This window comes from Haemaphysalis longicornis, unplaced genomic scaffold, assembly GCF_048455015.1.
Source record: "Haemaphysalis longicornis isolate Haplotype H1 unplaced genomic scaffold, Haemaphysalis longicornis Haplotype H1 scaffold_5, whole genome shotgun sequence".
Lineage (NCBI taxonomy): Eukaryota > Metazoa > Arthropoda > Arachnida > Ixodida > Ixodidae > Haemaphysalis > Haemaphysalis longicornis.
Genome location: NW_027526385.1, coordinates 79,227,939 through 79,247,891, shown reverse-complemented (window position 1 = coordinate 79,247,891; position 19,953 = coordinate 79,227,939). Strand labels below are relative to the sequence as shown.

Genomic DNA, 19,953 nt, shown 5'->3' with positions numbered 1-19,953 from the left:
ACCTGCAGTAGTTGCAACGAAACGGAATTTTGATGAAGAAAGACAAGGAGCCAACCACAAGTTAGTTGAGTTGTGAACAAGCGCCACGTGTTGACAAGCGCCCTTGCCCGAGCACTGCGATACCACATCGCACACAATCAACTGGTTTACTGCACGCATCCTCGCAAAAAAAGAAAGGAATGCTACCTCACGTCTGTTACTGGAATCACTTCACATACAGACGACGGAACACACGCTGAATCGGATCTCCGGAAACCTGCCACCAATCTGCGCAAGTTGCCTGCGCAGCGTTTTGAAACGTACGTAAGGCGATTATTCCCCTTCAACATTGTATTGTGACCAGGGCTTCCGTGTGGGGGGCGAAATGTCAATTTCTTCGAAACTCGACTAACTTGTAGTCGGCGTCCTTGTCTTTCTTCATCAAAATGCATCCCAACCAGACGGGCTTCCGTCACATCCCTGAATTTGAGAAACGGAATTCTCCATACAGATGTTGAAAAGCCGACACTCCGGGCCTGATGAACTTCGTTGACCTTTCCATGGTTTAACGCTAACTTGTTTTCTTCGCGTTTCACCGAACACCACAATCATTCTAGCAACTCTGGAAAAAATGTCCATCTCGGTTCTTCTCCACACCGCTGTCAAGACGCTAGTTTCCTTAAAATATCGTAGTTATTCATGGCCTGTGAAAGGAACCGAGAATCCTCCCCCCAAGTGTAAGTAATGGTATCAGCGTCACGTAGGACAAGTGCATCGACTGAGATGCGGTGGGGTATTTTTTGAAGTCCGCTGCCCGCTGAGACAAAGAAAGTTCTAGTAAGCGGGAAAATGACACATTCCGTCATAAAAAAAAATGGCATGTATCAACTTCCCTCCGGATAGTTTGACCGCATGGATGACCTATTCCTAAATACACCACTCAATGAACACGTCTTGAGGTCGCGTGCAAAAGTCTAATTATCTCCACTTACGGCAGACTGTTCTGTGGCGCCATCACCGGCGCTTTGGGCAAGCTCCCGGAAGCTGTCTTTCCAGGCGTCAGACGAAAGCGCGTCCTCCCAGCTGACGTCAGCGCCGGCTTCGTCGCCCTTCTCTTCGTTTTTTCCTATAGCGCCTCTGGCATTAGGACTTCTTTGATCAGAAAGCACGTCAGCCTGCTCACTCCGACGACCCAGCTCAAGGGCATTGGGCTCACTGCCCCAGAAGCCATCTTTTCTGGAACGCACGGCTGCAAGTGAAATCCTCTTTGCCGCCTGTGTGGCGTTGGTTTTTGGATCTGAACCATGACGATTGGCGCGGAGGACGGTCCTTCGCCGAGGGAACGAGACAACGTCTACATCGCCCGCACCGGACGTGCCCTGGTAGGAAGCCCGTACTGCGGATGCTTCGGGGAGTGCGCCTGAATTAGCGTCACCATGCTGTGATGACAAGACTGGGGACTCGACGGCTTCGAGAACAATATTTCGACGGATCAACCGAACATATTTTCCAGAAAGCCTGTTTCCACTGGCGGTGTCCTTGCGCGGATGATGCGTTGCTGCCCGGGGAGTCTCGACCTTGCCTATCAGCTCGCCGTATTGCTTAGCGCTCGTTACGTGGGTCATTTTGCCAGCAGTGTAGTCGACGCTATGCAGATGCCGCGGCACGTACGTGCTTCCGTATCCAGGACCTTTGCGCTGATCTCCGACGTGGCCGTCTTCGTGATGACGGCGAGCTAGTTTTGGTATGTCCCGGCTTTGGTCACGTGATTGCACGGCTGGCATAGGTAAGCGTTTGTTCTTGGTGTCTTGAATGCCTTCGGTGGGAAAGGCAGTAACATCCTGTCTATCACGATTGGCCAAGAGCTTCCGTAAGATGTACGGCATTGGGTAGGCGGTTGTGGTCTCGTCCCCCTGGTTAAATATGTGCTCGAAGTCGTCTTCGTCAGCTGATTGGAGCGCATTACCGGAAGGCTCCTCGTCGAGGAGAGCGGTGTCTGGCGTTTCCAATCCATACAGCGGACCTTAAGGGAGGAAAAAGAGAAAGAAAGGGGGGATGAAGTGGTCCTTAAGGGAGAAGTTATCTAGATGGAAACGGATAATAAACGAACTAAAATATTACGATATTGGCAGTCGCAATTTGACTCCGGGTTCAGACAACTGTTGCACCTTTCTTTTTTATCTTTTAACACTCTGAAGATGTTAACGGCGGGAAGCACCCTTTTCGCAAACGTTGATATTGCACTACACTGAAAAACTTGCGACACACCGTAAGTTGGTAAAGAACCCTGCTTTTCTTTACCGCACCTTCTTTTTGTATTGAGTGCGCGGAGAAATCAGTGGGCTCACCTTCCATAACAGCTTGTAACACCGGAGGGGCCCGTCTCCTGCCGGCGGTGCCACTCTGTTTGACAGCCGCCTGAACACCGTCCACTTGGCGGCGCTGCTTGGAAAAGGGCTGGCCTTCGTCGTGCCGTCCGTCAAAAAGTGGCTTGGACGAGGGTTTGGATGAGCTGGACTCGTTCTTTGCTAGCGTGCCCTGAAAACGCCATTGGAACATCAGCTTGTCAGGAAATTCGCTAAGTGCATCAATCCTTGCTCATTAATTTCTTTTTATCGGCTGCATTTAAAGTCCAAATGTATTGAAAATTTCCCCCTCTTGAAAGCACTATTTCAGTATAGTCTGCCAAAAAAGAAAGCAAGATGCAAAACATAACCGCTGAAATACGCGCGTGGGCGCCGCAAGCGATCAGCGAAATTCGGAGATTTTGAAACCGAAATTGAGGAGAGCGAGGCCGATGAAGTGACGTTGCAGCCGGCCAGCAAGTGGCCGGACGGTCAGCAGCTCGGGAGCAAGCCTGCGCGCAAGCTCTACGCCCGCACGGGGCAGCAAATGGTTGAAGCGTTCGCAGCAGAGCTCGACCGGTTCTCCAGCTGCGTGGCTGGGCAGAGGAAGAAGCCCCGGCCGGCCGGAGTGCCACAGGCGCGTCATGGCTGTTTACGCGATCCGCCGGCAGGTGCAGCATGGTCTGCGGCGGAGCCTTTTTAGACGCTTCTGAGTGCTTAACGAGGCGTTTCACGGGGCTACCACTCGTCCCAGATGATTTGGTGGTACGTACTACACATTCAACAGTGCAGTTGGCCTTTCAGTCGGCTGAACGTAAAACGGAAGTAACAGTGGTTCGGCTTGTAGCACCGAAGTTTTCTGTAGGCGTTGATACCCGTGATGTCTGGTTTCACCGCAAAATGAACCAATTTTGGGCCGATCTGTCGCCAAAACGTTTATATTCCTAATCAAAGATTTGTTTATGTGTTTGGTCGGGACTGCTGGAATTGCTTGTAATGTTATTTTGTGCCCTTCTTAAACACATCTTCGTTTGCTTTAGATGCGCCTTTACATTCCGCCGAGACACTTGTTTGTCCCAGTATAGCCCCGCTATATTTCGCAAGTACCCGGCATAGCAGAATAGAATACCGAAAAGTGTAGAAGATTGCGCGCTATAGAAAATCCGATCGCAAGGGCGAGCAGACGATGTCCGTAACAGCACAACTGGCGACAAGAGAAGAGCAGACGACCTGTGTTCCAAACAGCCAGTGGTAACCGAACTCGATGAGCGGCCGCGTCTCGGGCGACTTGAGGTTCTGGGCCGGGAAGCAGACGAGGCGCTCGAAGGCCGCGCTCACCGCCAGGGAGACGGAAGAGACGATGATGGGCGCCCAGAACGATAGCAGGAACAGCAGCGCGCCGAAGGAGAGCAGCCAGGCGCCGGCGTGGTAGCTGCACACGCCCGAGCGTCTCGCCGAACAGCTGCAGTGGTTGCCTGCGAACACCGCGGAGTGGAGAGGCCACTAGTGCGCTGTGGCCGACATCGGTGGCGGATGCCTCGTTTAAAGATGGCGTCTGAAGTGGGTGAGTTATTGGGACAATAGTTCTTCTCGGGCTACTAAACAAAACATTTTGCCTGCCGGCTTGCCTGCCTGCCTGCCTGCCTGCCTGCCTGCATGCTTGCCTGCCTGCATGCTTGCCTGCCTGCCTGCATGCTTGCTTGCCTGCCGGCTTCTCTGTCTGTCTGTCTGTCTGTCTGTCACTCAATTGAGACGCTAGGCCAAACCGAAAGAATGCTTGACCTTGAAGTGTATGTAGGCAGGACCTTTCCAGATAACTCAGTTTGGCAACTCAGACAGTTTAATTCTGCCCATAAAAAATGTTAGTTAACAAAAAACGCAAGAAATATTAAAAATTAAAATTTGGCGCAACAGTAACGTCACGCAGCAGGGTAGGTGGGACATCATAGGGGCCAACACAAACATTTTTATCGGTGTTTGAACTACACGTTCACATTTAGTGACATGATCAGACCGAACAAGAGGTCCCACTGCAATCACTCAGTGTTGTTTTTGGCGGTGCCATAGGTTGGCGGCAGCCAGTCGCACAAACACCGCTCGGTGGCATCACAGAAAAATCGCCGGAAAGTGGCTGTGTAGTCGCCGCTGCTTCGCGCGTTTTTTTATATATTCATTATTGGTTTATGTTTGCGATAAGGTTCCTATCAATGTTATCCGGACAAAAGATAGTTTTTAGTGAAGTATGCTTGTGTCAACAACCCCATTAGGAGTCAAAGAAGTCAACAACCCCAGTGAACTTAAGGAGTCAACAACACCACGAGGAGTCAAAGGAGTCAACCCCAATGACCAAAAGGAGTCAGCAACACTATTAGGAGTCAAATGAGTCAACAACCCCAATGACCATAAGGAGTCAACAACACCATTATGAGTCAAAGGAGTCAACAGCCATTATGAGTCAAAAAAGTCAACAATCCTAATAACCGTAAGGAGTCAACACCATTAGGAGTCAAAGGGGCCAACAACCCCAATGACCATAAGGAGTCAACACCATAAGGAGTTAAAGGAGTCAACAACACCAATGACCATTAGGAGTCAACAACACCTTAAGGAGTCAACAGCACTAATGACCATAAGTAGTCAACAACACCAGTGGCGTGCGGCAGCTTGACTGACCGACTATGTAGATTGCTACGTTGACCCCCATGACGACCACGATCGTGGTGAGGCTGTGTTCATACACCGAGGCGAGGTCTTTGAGCTCGCTGGGAGGGTCGTCCTGCAGTTTGCGCAGCCCGGCGATGAACAAGTCGGCGGTGCTGTTCATTTTGGCCCGTGTCAGGTCCAGCGCAGCCCTAACCGTGCCCAGGTAGCTGCCCAGGCCGACTCGGAGCTCTGTGACAGTGGTCATGAGCATGTACGCGCATACACACAGCTTGCGACAATACACTCTTCTATACACGGTTGGAACTTGAGAACGATAACGATGGTGATTATTATGTTGATTGATAGTGGTATCCCCTTTGTAACGGAGAGATGACGTGTCATCTTGCAAAAAAAAAAGTAATATAAATATGTTTTACGGTCTTCGTTATTTACTAGCGCTACTCTTAGGGCAGGCACAGAAAACTTATTAAGCACAAAATATTACTTTTTTTGTTACAGGTGGTAGTTGTCCAAGGCAGTATTTCCCTTTCTGCTTTTCGCCCACCAGCATTATAATGTTTTCTAGTCGCCTCGACAGCCTTGAAGTTGACTCCCTCTGTTCTACCCTTAAATTCTACGGTTTCGGGAAGCCGACTATTTTTCTCATGTAGATTTGGATGGATTGCCTCGCATTCTAACAAAAATGCCGCACAGCTTGTTTCTTTACCGCAGACCACGCGTATTCTATTATGTGTACTTCCCCACAAAGCTCTTAGTTAGCAAGCGACCTACTGTAGCCTCAGAAAGAAAAACACTGCCCTTGGAATCATCGCAGAAATTTTCCTTTCTGATGTCAAATTTCTCACCCCTGTACATCTCTAACTGAAGCTCCCCCTACGCCTTATCACCGCAGCCGGCTGTTCCTTCGCGCGGTGCGAAGAGTACACTGCCGCGAGTGTTTTGAACCTGGCACAAGTTGTTTCTCTGATTGTTTGGACTTGCTCTGCTAAAAATGAATTCAGCGATGGCAAACGAATATACGCTAGAAAGGCAGACGGTGTCGCGCATTAAGATCAACCTCCTTTCAGCGTGCGTTGGCGTCATAGGTTCGTCGCTTCAGCGGAGTCATGTATATACTACATGAGCTATTGCCGATCTTAAAGTTGTATCCCTGTGTATTAGCATTTTGGATACATACCTATATAATTGGTATTGACCTAGATACTGTACAGTCGGCAATAGGCTTGTCTATAACGCTCGAGCAGCGTGCTCCGAACATGCGCGGGAGACAGCTAGTGATAATGCCTTGTTTGAGACCGACATTATGTGAGCATGCGCGGCCCGTATCAGCGGGATTGATGCGTCCCTTGTCGCTGTGCCCGTCGCCTTGGCTTCTGCACCTTCTTTGACCGTAATAAGCGCTGCATGCCTGCGCTTCCGGGACGGGAAACAACAGTGGAGATTACCAGTGGTAGCGCGTGTTGTACAAGATTCCCGTCTGCATTAGCTTTGGCGCACAGCTGTGCATAGCCTCGTCGTTCTTTCAACACGTTGCATGAATACCGCTTGCACCACTATCCGGTTTTTTGCATTCGTCTTTGCATGTCACTGCCGACGGGCTAACGCCACAATAGTTCACGCACTGTGCAAGCGATGGATCGATATCTTGTCACTCTAGAACACCGGCAGCAATGCGTTTTCGACGATTGTTGTTCGTTTCCTCGCATACCGAACAAAAACCGCGTATAATTTCCGTAAGCGTTGCACGTAGTAAACGCAGCGAACGCTGTACTAACACTCGCCAATCTCCAGTTTTGTTTCCCGGCCCGGCAAGCGCGGGGAGCGCTGCTCACGGCGAAATAACTTACAGAGGCCAAGGCGACGGGCGCAGCGATAATAGAAAGTCATCGCACTGATACGTATCGCGCATGCTCACATTCTACGGGTCTCAAACAAGGCGCTATCACTAGGTGTCTCCCGCGCAGTCTGGAGCACGCCCCTCGAGCGTTATATACAAGCGTTTGCCGACTGTACGTCAGTGCAGAGTCAGCCAGGGGCGGCTGTATATTATTTGGCGACCCTTCTTCATCACGAGAACACTTCCGCTTCTTCCGTGTTTTAACTTCCCTTTCAACCTTATACAGTGATGTACCGCAATGTAAGATCTCTCTAATGCGCTGACAAAAATTTTGCGAAGCGTTAAATCGGAAAGAACAGCCCCCGGACATAGATGACAGAACGACTGCGTTGCAGTTAGCTCCCCGTCAAGGGCACTTCCTAAGATTTGTTTAAAAAGCGTCCACAGATGGCTTAAAACATTTCGGCAAGGCTTGATTTTTTATGCTGACGCGACAGAAATACTTGCGCACATATAAAAGCTAATGCGTAATTTGTCGTGAAATGTGGCTTGCTTACATTTACGCGCTTCTTTGTACCACGTAAGTTCTCCACTTCAATTTTAACGGTGCTAGGCTGCTCTTCATGGCACAATACAACTTAAGAGCAATTCATTGCCGAAAATATGTTACGAGACGGAAAGGTGCACTTAAGGTAAAAATGGGGCATTAGTTTTTTTAAAGCAGAAACGAGGGTTTAACTATAGCTTCAGCGGAAGCCGTAACTTGGCTCTCGAGGTTATATGTCGGGTAAAAAGCAACTTCGTGGTTCAGTTTCCCCGCAATGCACTCATTGGCCATTCCATACCACCACCCCAGCAAATTCGCTGATGCAAGCACAGTGCACACCAAACAAACAAGCAAAGTGCACACTCTTTGACTCCAAAATGGTGTCTGCAATGTGGCCCTCCGCAGTGCAGAACCTAATGCTTCCATTGCATGGTGCCATCGCGCAGGCTGAACTCTTGAGTCAAATCATCTCCATTCGCTAAACTTTCATTGTTGGCTGCACATATTTGTTACTACAACGCATAGTGGTGAAGCTGAAAATAGGATGGTCTAGTAATGTGCGAGATGCTCTATAGACCGAGCATACTCGAAACTATTTGCTGGTCTTCAACATTTCTTACCATCCATTTTCTCCTGCAGAGAAGCCACGTCGGGAACCTGTCGAGAGCAAAGCGAGGATGTAAGCACTACCAATCAATAGTGCCGACGTACCACATGTGACTTTCAACAGAGGGAGCGCAGGTATCAAAACTAAGGTCGTAAGACCCGTTCACACCTGCGACGAAGCGACGCGATTTCTGTCGCTTCGCGACAGAAATCGCCTCGCTTCGTCGTAAATGTGAACGGACCTTCAAAGAACAAAAAATTCGACGCATGAAGTGTAATTGCCAAGGTTCGGCACTGGGCACTCTATTCTTTCAATGTGTTTAAAAGCTGGATCACGAAAAGACTGAACTTGCTGTATACACCTTTAGCGTAGAGGCTATATGTGTGAGGTTGTATACAAGTTTCACGCTTAAAAAGACCCTGCAACATTTCGTTCCACTTTTTTTTTCAGAAATCTTAAATGCTTGCTGAACGTAGTCAGCAAGCACTTCCAGTAGTTTAATTAGGGGTCACGGAGTACTTCAGCCCAAAATTACTGCTTTATGTTAATCAGATAACTAGGAACTAGGAACTACCTCAAAAGATTTTTCTCTTTCTCGGTCTTGGCGATTCTCGAACGCTCGAATTACGTCATTAAGGCTATGTAGCGGCTATTGGCCGGCTTTCCTTCAGCTGCAGCAATGAACGCACTCGATAGCCACCTTAAAAAGAAGGTTTGCCTCCTGCGACGAGCAAATCACGCAGTGCCGCTTCGTGCTGGCGATAGTATAGGTTTCGCAGCTAGTGGTTCCAAACACGAAGGAAAGAGTGGAAGTGTTTATCAGAAGTGTTGCTGAGAGCGTTTCAGCCAATGTAAGGTTTTCTATGATTTAAGCTGCTTGAATTTACATGGATAGGCCTTCGTCATGTAATGTTCCTAAATAAGACGGTGGTGATTGAAGACTGTTCAAAGTAAGACCAAATTATGAGCGTAGCGGCGTTTTCGTATTTTGCCTGCAATGAGCGCAAAGAGTGTCGGAATTTTCTTCCCATATAAAAAGGGACATCCAAGGGTGCCCAGCCATCTTCGACACTACAAGACACTGTTGCTGAACCAGCAAGGTGGAGCATAGGATGACAGCGTAGCTAAGCTTTGGGCTTACCTGGCTCACCAGCTGTTTAATGTCGGCGTTCTTCAGCTCATCCTTTAATTGCTCGACGTTGGAAACACTCACCTGAAAGGTGAAAAAAAAATGTGGTTGTCCACTCTTCCATACGAACCGGTAAAACACTAAAATGAAATGTACCTCCACAGGAGCAGTTCGACTTTTATTGTGCATCGATATGAACTTGCCCATCGCTATTTATATTCCGTCGGTCTGGCACCGTTATACGCATCAATGTTAGACACCGGATTGCGCGCGCCGGAGCATCGCGTAAATCCGACTGAAACCACAGGCGCTCGCAAACCGTCCGTGCGAACGAAACCAAACGGGTTGTCAGCGAATCGTTTAGTGAACACACGGTCCGCTGCAGGGAAAGGAGCACCGAACCGTGCCTGGAGCGCGACATTCGTAATTCGGCGTCGATCTTACTCCGTGGTCGTTGCCTTACAGGATTCTCCGCCGGTTACGTCTCGCGTTCTCCCGTACACGTAGGCGCTTAAAGGAGTACTGACACGAAATTTCAAAGCTGTGATAACTATGTAAAACGCTTCCTTTTTATCAGGAGATATCTCCCAGCAAGTTTCAACAGCAACAGTTCAGCGGAACATATTTAAAATCCATTTTAATCTTCGCCCGCACGAGAAAGACCAGAGCGGGCCGACATGACATCGTGTGCTACTTGCCCCAAACTGCCGACGTCGGGGCTCCCGTGACAAAGCCGACGCGCTGGCTGTGGTTGGCGCGCGCTGCTCGGGCGTGTGTACACGTCATGGTTTTGGGACTGACGTCATGCTGCCCGGGCCTGTGGGGACGGCGAAGACCTCGGCCGGTCTGGGCGCGCGCGTGCGCCGCGCGCGCTTCCAGAGAGGCAGCGATGCGGCAAGAATGGTGACGTCATGTGATACATCCTGTTATGGCGGCCGCTCGGCGTTTTTCAGTCGAAACCGAAACTGGCACGAATAAACGACGCCGTAAATGAATGTTTACGCTGCGCTCGACCGTCTAATCTGTCATTCTATGATTAGTGGGCTGGTAGGCACGCATAGCAGCGAGAAAAACGTAACACGAAAATTTCGTGTCAGTACTCCTTTAAGGCCCCTGTATGACCTTATAGGCGCTGGCATCGAGGCGCCAACTGTCGGCGCTCAATAGCGCCTTGATGCACTACTTCTCTTCGGCTCCTCTAGGCGGCTGCACCATCTGAAGGGATGGATAAAATAATAAAAGGCGCGTTTCTCGTCCTGTTTCCTCGATTGTTCATAGCGCAGTCGGGGGTGCGTTTCGTACCTCCCGTTGCGACGAAAGAGCTCGTGGTTCAAATCCCGGGGCAGCCTCGTCAAAGGAAGTTTTTGTGGCGATGTAATTTCCGTGACGGATATGACGTCAGATCTTGGTGGACCCCGGCATAAAGCACTTTCGAGTTGAAAGAATAAGGGAAGTTTCATTGGCGGCTCTTGAAGATGGCCTGAGCATTTTATCCCTCGCCCTTGTGAACTTGAGGCTTGACCCGATGCGCACGCCTTGCTATGACGTCATCAGTCAGCAAGGTGTCGTTTATCGCGCGTTATTTGCACGTCGTGAAAACCATGCTTCGCCTTGTAATCATCTACGTAGTCACGCTTTTTCGATTTGGCAGCATCATTCCTGCCTATCGCTAATTTTATCTCCACCACTAAAGTCATTTCGTCGCCATCATTCAAATTTCATCATCTCTTGCCGCTTACACGGTCCTGCACTCGCAGCACACTCCATTTCAAGACGCGTACACGCGGTGACCGGACGCGTCGAGATGCTGCGCGACAGGCCCTGCAATCAAAGTTTCATAATTAACTTATCAGGGGCTGAGGCTGTTGACGTCTCCTGTCGTCGTCGTTGTACTCGTCGTCTCATGTAGTCACGGTATTAAAACACTGGGAAACTTGTTTCACCTCGCGCTAGAACTTAACGCGTACTAAAAAACACATACTCGTTTACGCCTCGCGCTTCGTAACGCGTACTAAAAAACACCGGGGCACTCGCTTGCGACTCGCGCTAGAAAGCTTCGTGCTCCAAAGACAAGAGACTTTTACAGCAAAGCTGTATACCAAGAATACACTTGTACACTGTACACTGCATGCTTCGCCCCTCCCCAGGTTTCACGTTAGTGGAGATGGCCCGGGATTTTTTACTGTGTCAAACTCTATGCCTGAAGTGCCCGCTTCAGCTTGACGTAACCTTTAGCAGTGAGGTCGTCAGAGATGCCGACGCGGTACCACCACAGACGACGCTCAGTTAACATCACCTCCTCAGCACGTGCTCTCGCTCTCTGTCCGGGTGTCCTTCTGGGTACCGATATGCCCGCGTCTATTGCTCATGCAATATTGTGTTAGCTTGATTCGTCCCGCTTAGTACGGCATGGACCGTGACAATGAGACGTTTGCTCGCTTCTTGTGCCAGGCTTTAAGAGGATAAAAAAACATGAAGGGCTGCACGGAGCGATAACAACTAATGACACATGTTACGAGTCTTGTTTGGATTTATGCAGCTTACTCTCCTCACTATGAGAATGCTATGCATAACTGATTGTTACCTCCCTATGAACAAGGTCAAGCTCTATGCTCGAAGTCGTTCGACGTCTTCAGTTGGATGGTCCGTCCAGATGTTAATGCGCACTTCTAAATTTGTGTAAAAAATAGGCAAATTCCAGTAGCCATTGAGACTGACGCGTGAAAGATTTTTCCACCTTGAGCCTCGATGACGAGAAGCATCTGCTAAAGGACTTACACCCACACGGGGAGTTTTCAACAGCAAAAAAGAAGAATACTCTTTGAAGGGTGTTATAAAGGACAAAGCACTTTTCGACGGTGTTTTTCTTGGGTTTTTCTAGGGTTTAAGGGTGTTAATTACACTATACACGCTTTGAGGAACAGTACCCCCGAAGGTCGAGCGGTGCCGGCGCGCGCTATGACGTCATAGCTAGGTGAGGCTTGGCTCCGGCTACGCGTACGGGCAAAGGTCGTGCCGGGCGGCGCTCACTGGAGGACGTTTAACAGCGGAGCTGTTTTACATACCGTAAATTCGCCGTTGCAATAAAAAATACCAGGAAAAGGACAAGCGATTGTGAGCGAGTGCCTCGTGGCGACCTACGAGTCCCCGGCTCAAGCACTGGCTTTAGCAAAAAACAAAAAAAAAGCCTCCAGCGCTGTCGTCAAGCGCTACCACGCATGTAAAAAAAACTCCAGCGCTAATGCTAAAGATGAAAATACACATTGATTGAGGGAGGTCTCCGCGGCCACCGCATTCTCTGGAGACACGGCTATACGAGTGTGCGACTCCTTCCCGAGACGACTCGCAGATCCCGCCACCGCCGCCTCGAGTCGATGACGAAGAGCTGGTGAAAGTCTACAATACTCCAGCATTGTAGACTTCCCCGGATGACTTTGCATCCACCACTGGCCACAAAGAAGACGACAACCTCTTCGATGCATATAACGACGATTACTATAGAACCACCACTACGCAAATAAACAATGATACTAACACTTAACCACGTGTACGGCAATTCTCACCTACAACAGCGTCGCCATTCAAGTCTTGCGCGGGAGTGCAAGTTTCCCTGAAATGTCTTTTGTGTTTTTTGGGGGAACGCCTAAAGACCAATCTTAATCTTGAACAGCTTTGTTGTCAAAAGAAACAAAACCTTTCTACACGTGTTATTGTTTTCAGTTAAGCCACGCTGATTAAGCGCCCACACGTACTTCAGTCCTCGTCTCGAAGTCCTCCGTGGCGCCCTTGAAGCCCTCGACGTCCGAAACATCGCACTGGGGCGGAGAACAGTGGCTCACGGCTTTTTCGAGCTCGGTGAAGGCTTTCTGGACGTCAGTCTTGGTGCTGTCCGCGGCGTGTTTCAGGTCGGCGGCAGCGGATTCCAGCTGGACCAGGAGAGGCTCAATGCTCTCAAAGCCTGCGCACGGAATAGCATGGTGATAGCGTTGCCCAGCTTCACGAGCGCTGATAAACATTCAATAGACCAAAGTAGTTTGAGCACGCAATAGCCTTGCTGTATCATTTCAGCGCATGCGCCAGACGCAGTCTTTGCTTTGAATTTGGGTTTTGAACAGCTCTTGTCTATAGACCTTTTTAATTTCTTCGTCCTGGGAGCAACCATTTTACCAGTGGGCTGTCCTAGCGGATCTATGATTGGCGCAGTGGACAGGATGATGTTAACTGCGCATGCGCAACACAGCCCAGCGCATGGCCTGATCCTATTAAAGATTACACGTGAAATGGTCTATAAAATGCTTTTATGCGCAAGCCCGGTCTCCTGGACACCTCAAGTCCCTCTCGCTGGCTTTCGGGATCAACGAGAAATTTCTCAAAAGCCGAGGGACATCGCGGTCTAGTACGGAAGCGTTGCGAGGAAGGGGACTACGTATAAGATGAAAAGCGCTAGGGTTCGTATGATATTTCGTGTTCATTGAGCTTGCTTTCCACATCATAAATCTTATAGTCGGTTGCGATACGCTGCAAGTGCCAAGAACATTTTGTACGCATTTCGAAATCCAGGAATGGAATTGTGTAATCGTGCCAATCTAGAAATGTGTTTTGTCTGCGCAGTTCCTACGAAACAAAAAAAAAATAGAATTTCCATTTCCTAGAATTTAATGGAAACGGGAATATATATTCGGCGGCACTGCCAAAACACAGGATTTTTTATGACTTGCAGGTGATACGAGCGTTTGAAACCTTGAAATTCAATTTTTTGACATTAGGGTAGGCTTGACCTTCACGCCTTTCTTTTACAGCACTTGTGAACCAATCGTATCTTCGAAGGAATCGCGATGTTTAGTCCGGCATTTTCCGTACGAAAGAAAAACTTTGCGTTATAATGTCGGGCGGTTTCGCTGCCGCGGTAAATGGGACCTCCATTTGACCACAGCTGCGAATCACGTGACACGCCGGGCCGAGCTCCGCAGGGGGCCACGTTCACCGCTGCCACCGCCGCTGCCGGTTTGGCGCGTGCGCTCTCCGCAGCCGATTCACGCTTGACCACGTGACTCTCCGCGTGCATCCGAGCTTCACAATAAATGAGAGCGAGGCCGGCCGTATTTTCCGAGCGTTCTTCGATAAGTATAGGCTTTGAGCCTTCGGCGGTAAGCAGTGTCTTACCACCGCGCGGATGTCGCCCTGCGAGCCGTCCGTCTCAGAAAACGCCGGAAGCGGAACCCCAACCATAGACAAAGGCAGGCTTTGGGTTATTAGTATAATAATTACAGTTTAATCAAATGTTAAAAAAAGGTGAAACCAAGACTTAACGAGGCTAAATCTTATATCAACGGTTTGCTGAGCTAAGCTGCAGCCATTTTTTATGGCTTTATTTTTCGCGTTCAAGGTGCTCCCCTGCTTACCGCACTGCGTTTGGTCACATTCATTCCGAGAAAACGAGCTTCATATATTTCCAAGAAACAACACTGTAACGTTCACGACTGCGTTGGTATACAGAGGGAGCTGTGGTTGGTGTCCGAGGAAGCCCGTGCTGCACTCCAGCGTCAAGGCCTTCTCTTCGCCGGCATAGAGGACCTTCGGTTGCCGAAGGGGCCTCCGGCAACCCAACCGAAAATCTTCGCCCATGTGATCCGTTACGTGGAGACGACCGGCCTCACACAGTGGCTGCAGCCCGGACTGACTTGGCCTTATCTTTTATTCTTTATTCTCGCATTCTATATATCTAACTCTCAGCTTTATCCTTTCATTCCCCTTTGCTTGAGCTCCCCCGCACAGGAGGACTCCATTCATGTGAGCTCCTTTCCGAGCTCAAAAATATTCCCAGCGCACTTCCTTTCCTTAGCCTGGCCAGGAATACAACGTGTTTCCCTCTTTCTCTCTCACTCGAACCACAAACGAACCAGGCCCGCGCTCGAAGCCAAAGTAGCTAACTGCAACTTAACGTCGTCTCTTCGAAGCATTAGACGTGCTTCTTAGGGGCATTTTTTTCAACGATGAGAGGGGTAAAAATACCGCAGACGCTTAAAGGGGCACTGACACAAAATTTTGAAGGCGAGATAACTTCGGAGATAGATTGGTGTGAGCACATATATATCATCTGCAAAATATCAGCGGCGAATACAGCCTAGAACATATTAAAAATCAATTTTAAAGTGTGCGAAACGCAACCGAGCAGCCAGCAGAGGACCACGCGCAATCGACATCCCGAGGATATTGTGTAAATAAACAACATCCAAACACGTCACGAGTTTGTGTTTGCCGCTTCCGCACTGCCGGCGTTTTTCGCCGGCTCGCCCGGCTCGCCGCTCCAATCGGAGGGCCGGAGGGCGGAGCTTCTGCTCTCGAGAACGAACGACCCGATCGTTGGCGGCGGAGGCGCCGTGATTTCGTCAGCTCATCGGGCAGCTGGCCGCGACCAAAGTTCTACAGCGATTCCAGGCACTCTGTTTCTATTAATTTTATTACCATTGGATGCGAAAACGCGCCGGAGGCACGAAAAGCCCACTGAGCTAGCCGCACGGTCGCTGTGCAGGCGGCGGCCACGGCCGCGAAGTGGCCCAGGCCGGCGCAGGTAGCTCGAGTGATAGCTTGTTACCGCTGCACGAAATTGACCCCAAGTCCCGACCATGGTGGCTTACATGAGAAAGCAGTTAATGATGCGATGGCGGGTTGCATTAAAAATTGTCATCTGCACCGCTTACGAGAGCGGCACTCGAATATCCGCCGCTGTGCTAAGCCGAACACATCTGTAGGCGGACCTGTAGGCAGACCGGCCGGCTGCTCCCAGCGCGCGTCTTTCCACCCACCGTCTCGAGCGTCGCGCGTCGTTCTTTAGCCGCGGTAGCATTTGCAGTCGCAGCGCCTGTGTCACATCCACGGTCGCTTTTTAATTAAGCGCCTCACGAGATCAGTACGTGGGGGCATTCGCAGAAACTGCCGTCGATGCGGATTCGACAGTGCTACGGCGGCTCTGCTCTGTGATATCCCTCCGACGGTCAAGTGGCCAGCTTTGTTCACACAAAATCCATCGTTTCGCGGCACCCGGTGAAACCGAAACTGCGACTGACCGCATTGAAAATGCCTCTAATTAAACACCCGTCGCACGCTGAAGCAAATGGGGTTTCTACAGGTTATAAGTAGGTCACTAGCTACTTATCACAACAAAAAAAACAAGATGCAAAATTTTTGTGTCAGTGCCCCTTTAAATCCGCTAACGTTATTTGAGGGCAAAAAGTCTAGCAAATATCTAATGCTTCATATTGCTTGCGGAAATTTTTTTTTCTTTGTCTTTTGGCACAAATTACTCGGGGCAGGCAGACTGGACGCACAGTCACGCTGCAGCTTTTCCCCCAGTCAGAGCTCTGCTCCCTCCACGTGCACACGCGTGCACCTGTCACGGCGCACGCATCAGGCTTACGTCGTGTTCTCTTCTGGCCGGGTGCCGGATCAGCGCTGGGGTTAGCGCACTTGGTCGCTGCCTTGGCGCTCCAGGTTGAAACCCCACACGAAACCAATTTTAGGGACGAAACCCCTTAGGGGCTGGGGCTGTTGGCGTCTCCTGTCGTCGTCGTCGTCGTAATCGTCGCCTCGTGTAGTGATGGTTCTAAAACACCGGGGAACTCGTTTACGCCTCACGCTATAACGTAATGCGTACTAAAAAAGCACCGGGACACTCGTTTACGCTTCGGGCTGGAAGAGAGCTTCATGCTTTAAAGACAAGACTTTTTTCAGCAAAGCTGTATACCTGTACTTCCAACGGTTTTATCTCCGTTGACAAAAACGCCGAGGCGCCAAGAATATACTTTTACACTGCATGTTTGGTCCCTCCGCAGGTTTTACGTTAGTGGAGACAGCCGTGGATTTTTTTCTCTCCTTACAGCAGCGGTCATCGCGGTACCATTCGTGTTGACTGACAGAAAGAACAGGTTCATTTTTCGCGTTTGATGAACCTGTTCTGATGAACCTGATCAACGTGCTAGTAGCAGGGCTGTGGACAAAACCGCACTTTGATAAAACAGTCACCGCTGTCGTATAAAGGTTGGGAGAAGGTGACTTGCCTCATTCTTCTTATCTTCTGAGACTGCATCTCCCCCTTTGCATTTCGGGCACTGTTGTTAAACAACGTTTATCGAGCTTTACGTGTTCCGTGTTTACTTAACATTAGCGTTTAAAAACAACCTATGGTCTCAGCAGGATGAACCCTCCCCGAATTCGGACGATTTCTATTTCGTTTTTTTGCCGCATTAACAAGCATAATCTTGTTGTATCTAAGTAAACGCGTGCCGGTGGTACGAATCGACTGTGTGCGCGTGTTTGCGTGCTGGGCGGATTTCGACAGCGCACAGCCGGACAGCGCACCGCAATAATTTTCCACATAGCACTGACGCTGGGAGGGTAGGATCACCTGCTTCGGTCATCTGGTTTCGACAAAATTACGCCCATCTTCCCGCGAGGGAACCCTGATGTGATGCGACGCATCGGGGGGTTCAATTGGCGTTTCCGTTGGGTTGATCCTCTAAATCGGGTGAAACGTGTTGTTAACGCGTATGATGCATTCCATCACATGCGGGTGTTCCCATACGCGGGAAGATGGGCGTAATTTTACTTTAGCGTTTGGAGTGACGCTGGTATTGGATTGTGTCACACCACTCGCTGAAGGGACCGTCTCTTCCATCACGTCTTCATCGGAAGAATCGAGTCAAGCCCGCAGTCGTCAAGCAAAGTGACGCGAAGTCGAACGAGAGCGAGCGCTGACTGAACCGCCGCAGCGCTCTACCCGCTTTATAGTCACAGCGCCTGAAGGAGAGGAGACAGCGGAGGAGAGTAGCGCATGCGCGCACTTGCGCGACGGGAGCGGAGCGAAGCGAGCGAAGTGCGCGCACACAGCTGTTGTTTATGATGATGAGACGGAGTGAGAGTGTTGCGCACAGCTGTCGGAGAGAAGAGCGGAGGAGAGTCGCGCATGCGCAGGTGGCGTGCGGACGCCGCCGACGCCGACGCAGGAGGGACATGCCTCAGAGCAAGAGATGCGCCGCATCTAAAAATCCCGGGCCACCTCCGCTAACGTAAAACCTGAGGAGTAGCGAAGCATGCATTGTATAAGTATATTCTTGGCGCCTTTGCGCTTTTGCCGGCGGAGATAAAGCTGTTGGGGGTAGCGGTATACAGCTTTGCTGTAAGTTTCGTGTCTTTGAAGCACGAATCGTTCTAGCGCAAGGCGTTGGAAAACGAGTGTCCCGGTGTTTTAGTACTGTGACTACATGATACTGCGACGACGACGATGACATGAGACGCCGACAGCCGGAGCCCCAAGGGGTTTTGCCCCGAACTCGGCGCAGCAAGAGCCCTCTTGAGCGGCCTTTGACGGTGACCATCTTGCTCCGTGACGGTGACTCATCGCCTCCCCGACACTGGAAGAGTGCTTTCGTTTGTGCGTTGTGACTGCCGTCCGTTGAGCCCGTCCTTTCCCTCCCTCTTTATCGCACAGCGCACGCGGGCTCCTATCACAGGGCTTATAGAAAAAGTTTTTTGTATCTATTTCTTTCGTTTGGTGCACAACACGCTGGAAGCCTGTGGACCGTTGGATCTTTGGGGTACGAACCCTCGCCCTTCGGCGAGCCGAGTCAGGACGTCTTCTGCAATAGAGCGAAGCATCACTCCATTCGAACCATGATTCAAACACGTCCGAGGGCAGCTGTTCCTGTATCAGCGTTACTCTCGTCTCACCACGCAATAAACAAGCTGTTTCGCTCCACGCCCTTCGTTGTTCGGAACAGCGGCAGGTTTCCTGCGTGACGGTCCTCCACCACGCTACCACCACATGACGGAGGCGATGTAGCTCGGTTCTTGGACGTCTTCACCAATGTAACACTGGTCTTTCAGGCTACCCGCTTGAGAAATCAATGAACTGCGTTGTCACCTTTTAAGTGCGAAGCACTTTAATGGCCCGGCTTGTCGTAGACCCATTGGGCGTCACGGTATCTAGCCACCGCGCTCACGCGGCGTTACGCACCCGAACAGACGCTTCGTAAAGGTCACCGCTTCTTCTAGTCAGAATCGAACCTTGGTCCCTCGCGTTACGAAGCCGATGTCAATTCCATTGCGCTACACAGGGACACGTTATTCGTACGCAAATTTTGGGGGTGTCCACTGCGCCGTTGCCACGGAGGCTACCGTTGGTAGGCCGCAAATAAGTGCAGAATGTAAATTAAGAAAAATATCATGAATTACCGCATTAAGTACCCCAAATTATTGACGACTCAATGGATTGTCTATACGCGGGTTCGGCGGCGGCGGCGCCCTCTCTTGACTACATTAGGTTTCGACGCCAGGGTGATATTGAAACAAGTCAAAAGAGGGCGCCACAGCCGCTTCAGCGAATCACTTCTCCGCACTTGGCAGCTGTCAAGTTGAGTGTAACTGCTTATTTTAAGTTTTTTTTGATAAAAAGTAATTCTGACCTCTTGCTCACCCGGATGTGTGTGCCTGTAGCGATTTCCCCATTTCGATTTTTTCCTTGCGTTTCTGTCAGCCTACTAGTACGCTTGCTACCCGCTCACGTTGCTCTATAGCACCGGGCACTGCCGGATGCAAGCACGATTACCACTTTCTTAAAAAGCCCAGTTTGGATAGGATTCACTAGAGCGTCTCAGTGGCTCACATCATATAAGGGCTTCGGTGAACAAAACTTCCACGTTTTTTTGCACTTTCGCTGTTTGGTAGGTTCGTTTAGGCGATGCAACGTGAAATGGCCAAGCTTATTTCTATATTCGACTAGTTGGTTGATTGCATGCGAATGAATCGCATGCGTATGAATTAAAATATACTAGCAAAGTCATATGTCGA

The 19,953-nt window shown here is 50.1% G+C and overlaps 1 protein-coding gene across 1 annotated transcript in view; it reads right to left on the bottom strand.

The window, feature by feature from the left end:
• Positions 1–13,162, bottom strand: part of LOC144138485 (uncharacterized) — a 31,494-nt gene extending 18,332 nt beyond the window's left edge. The window contains exons 1-7 of the mRNA XM_077670782.1: positions 12,861–13,162; positions 9,121–9,192; positions 7,993–8,029; positions 4,998–5,216; positions 3,555–3,799; positions 2,328–2,517; positions 972–2,002 (exon numbers count right to left, since the gene is read on the bottom strand). Of these exons, the coding sequence (XP_077526908.1) occupies positions 972–2,002; positions 2,328–2,517; positions 3,555–3,799; positions 4,998–5,216; positions 7,993–8,029; positions 9,121–9,192; positions 12,861–13,124 (2,058 nt within the window). The 5' untranslated portion in view covers positions 13,125–13,162. The remainder of the gene's footprint in view (positions 1–971; positions 2,003–2,327; positions 2,518–3,554; positions 3,800–4,997; positions 5,217–7,992; positions 8,030–9,120; positions 9,193–12,860) is intronic.
• Positions 13,163–19,953: the final 6,791 nt, after the last annotated feature.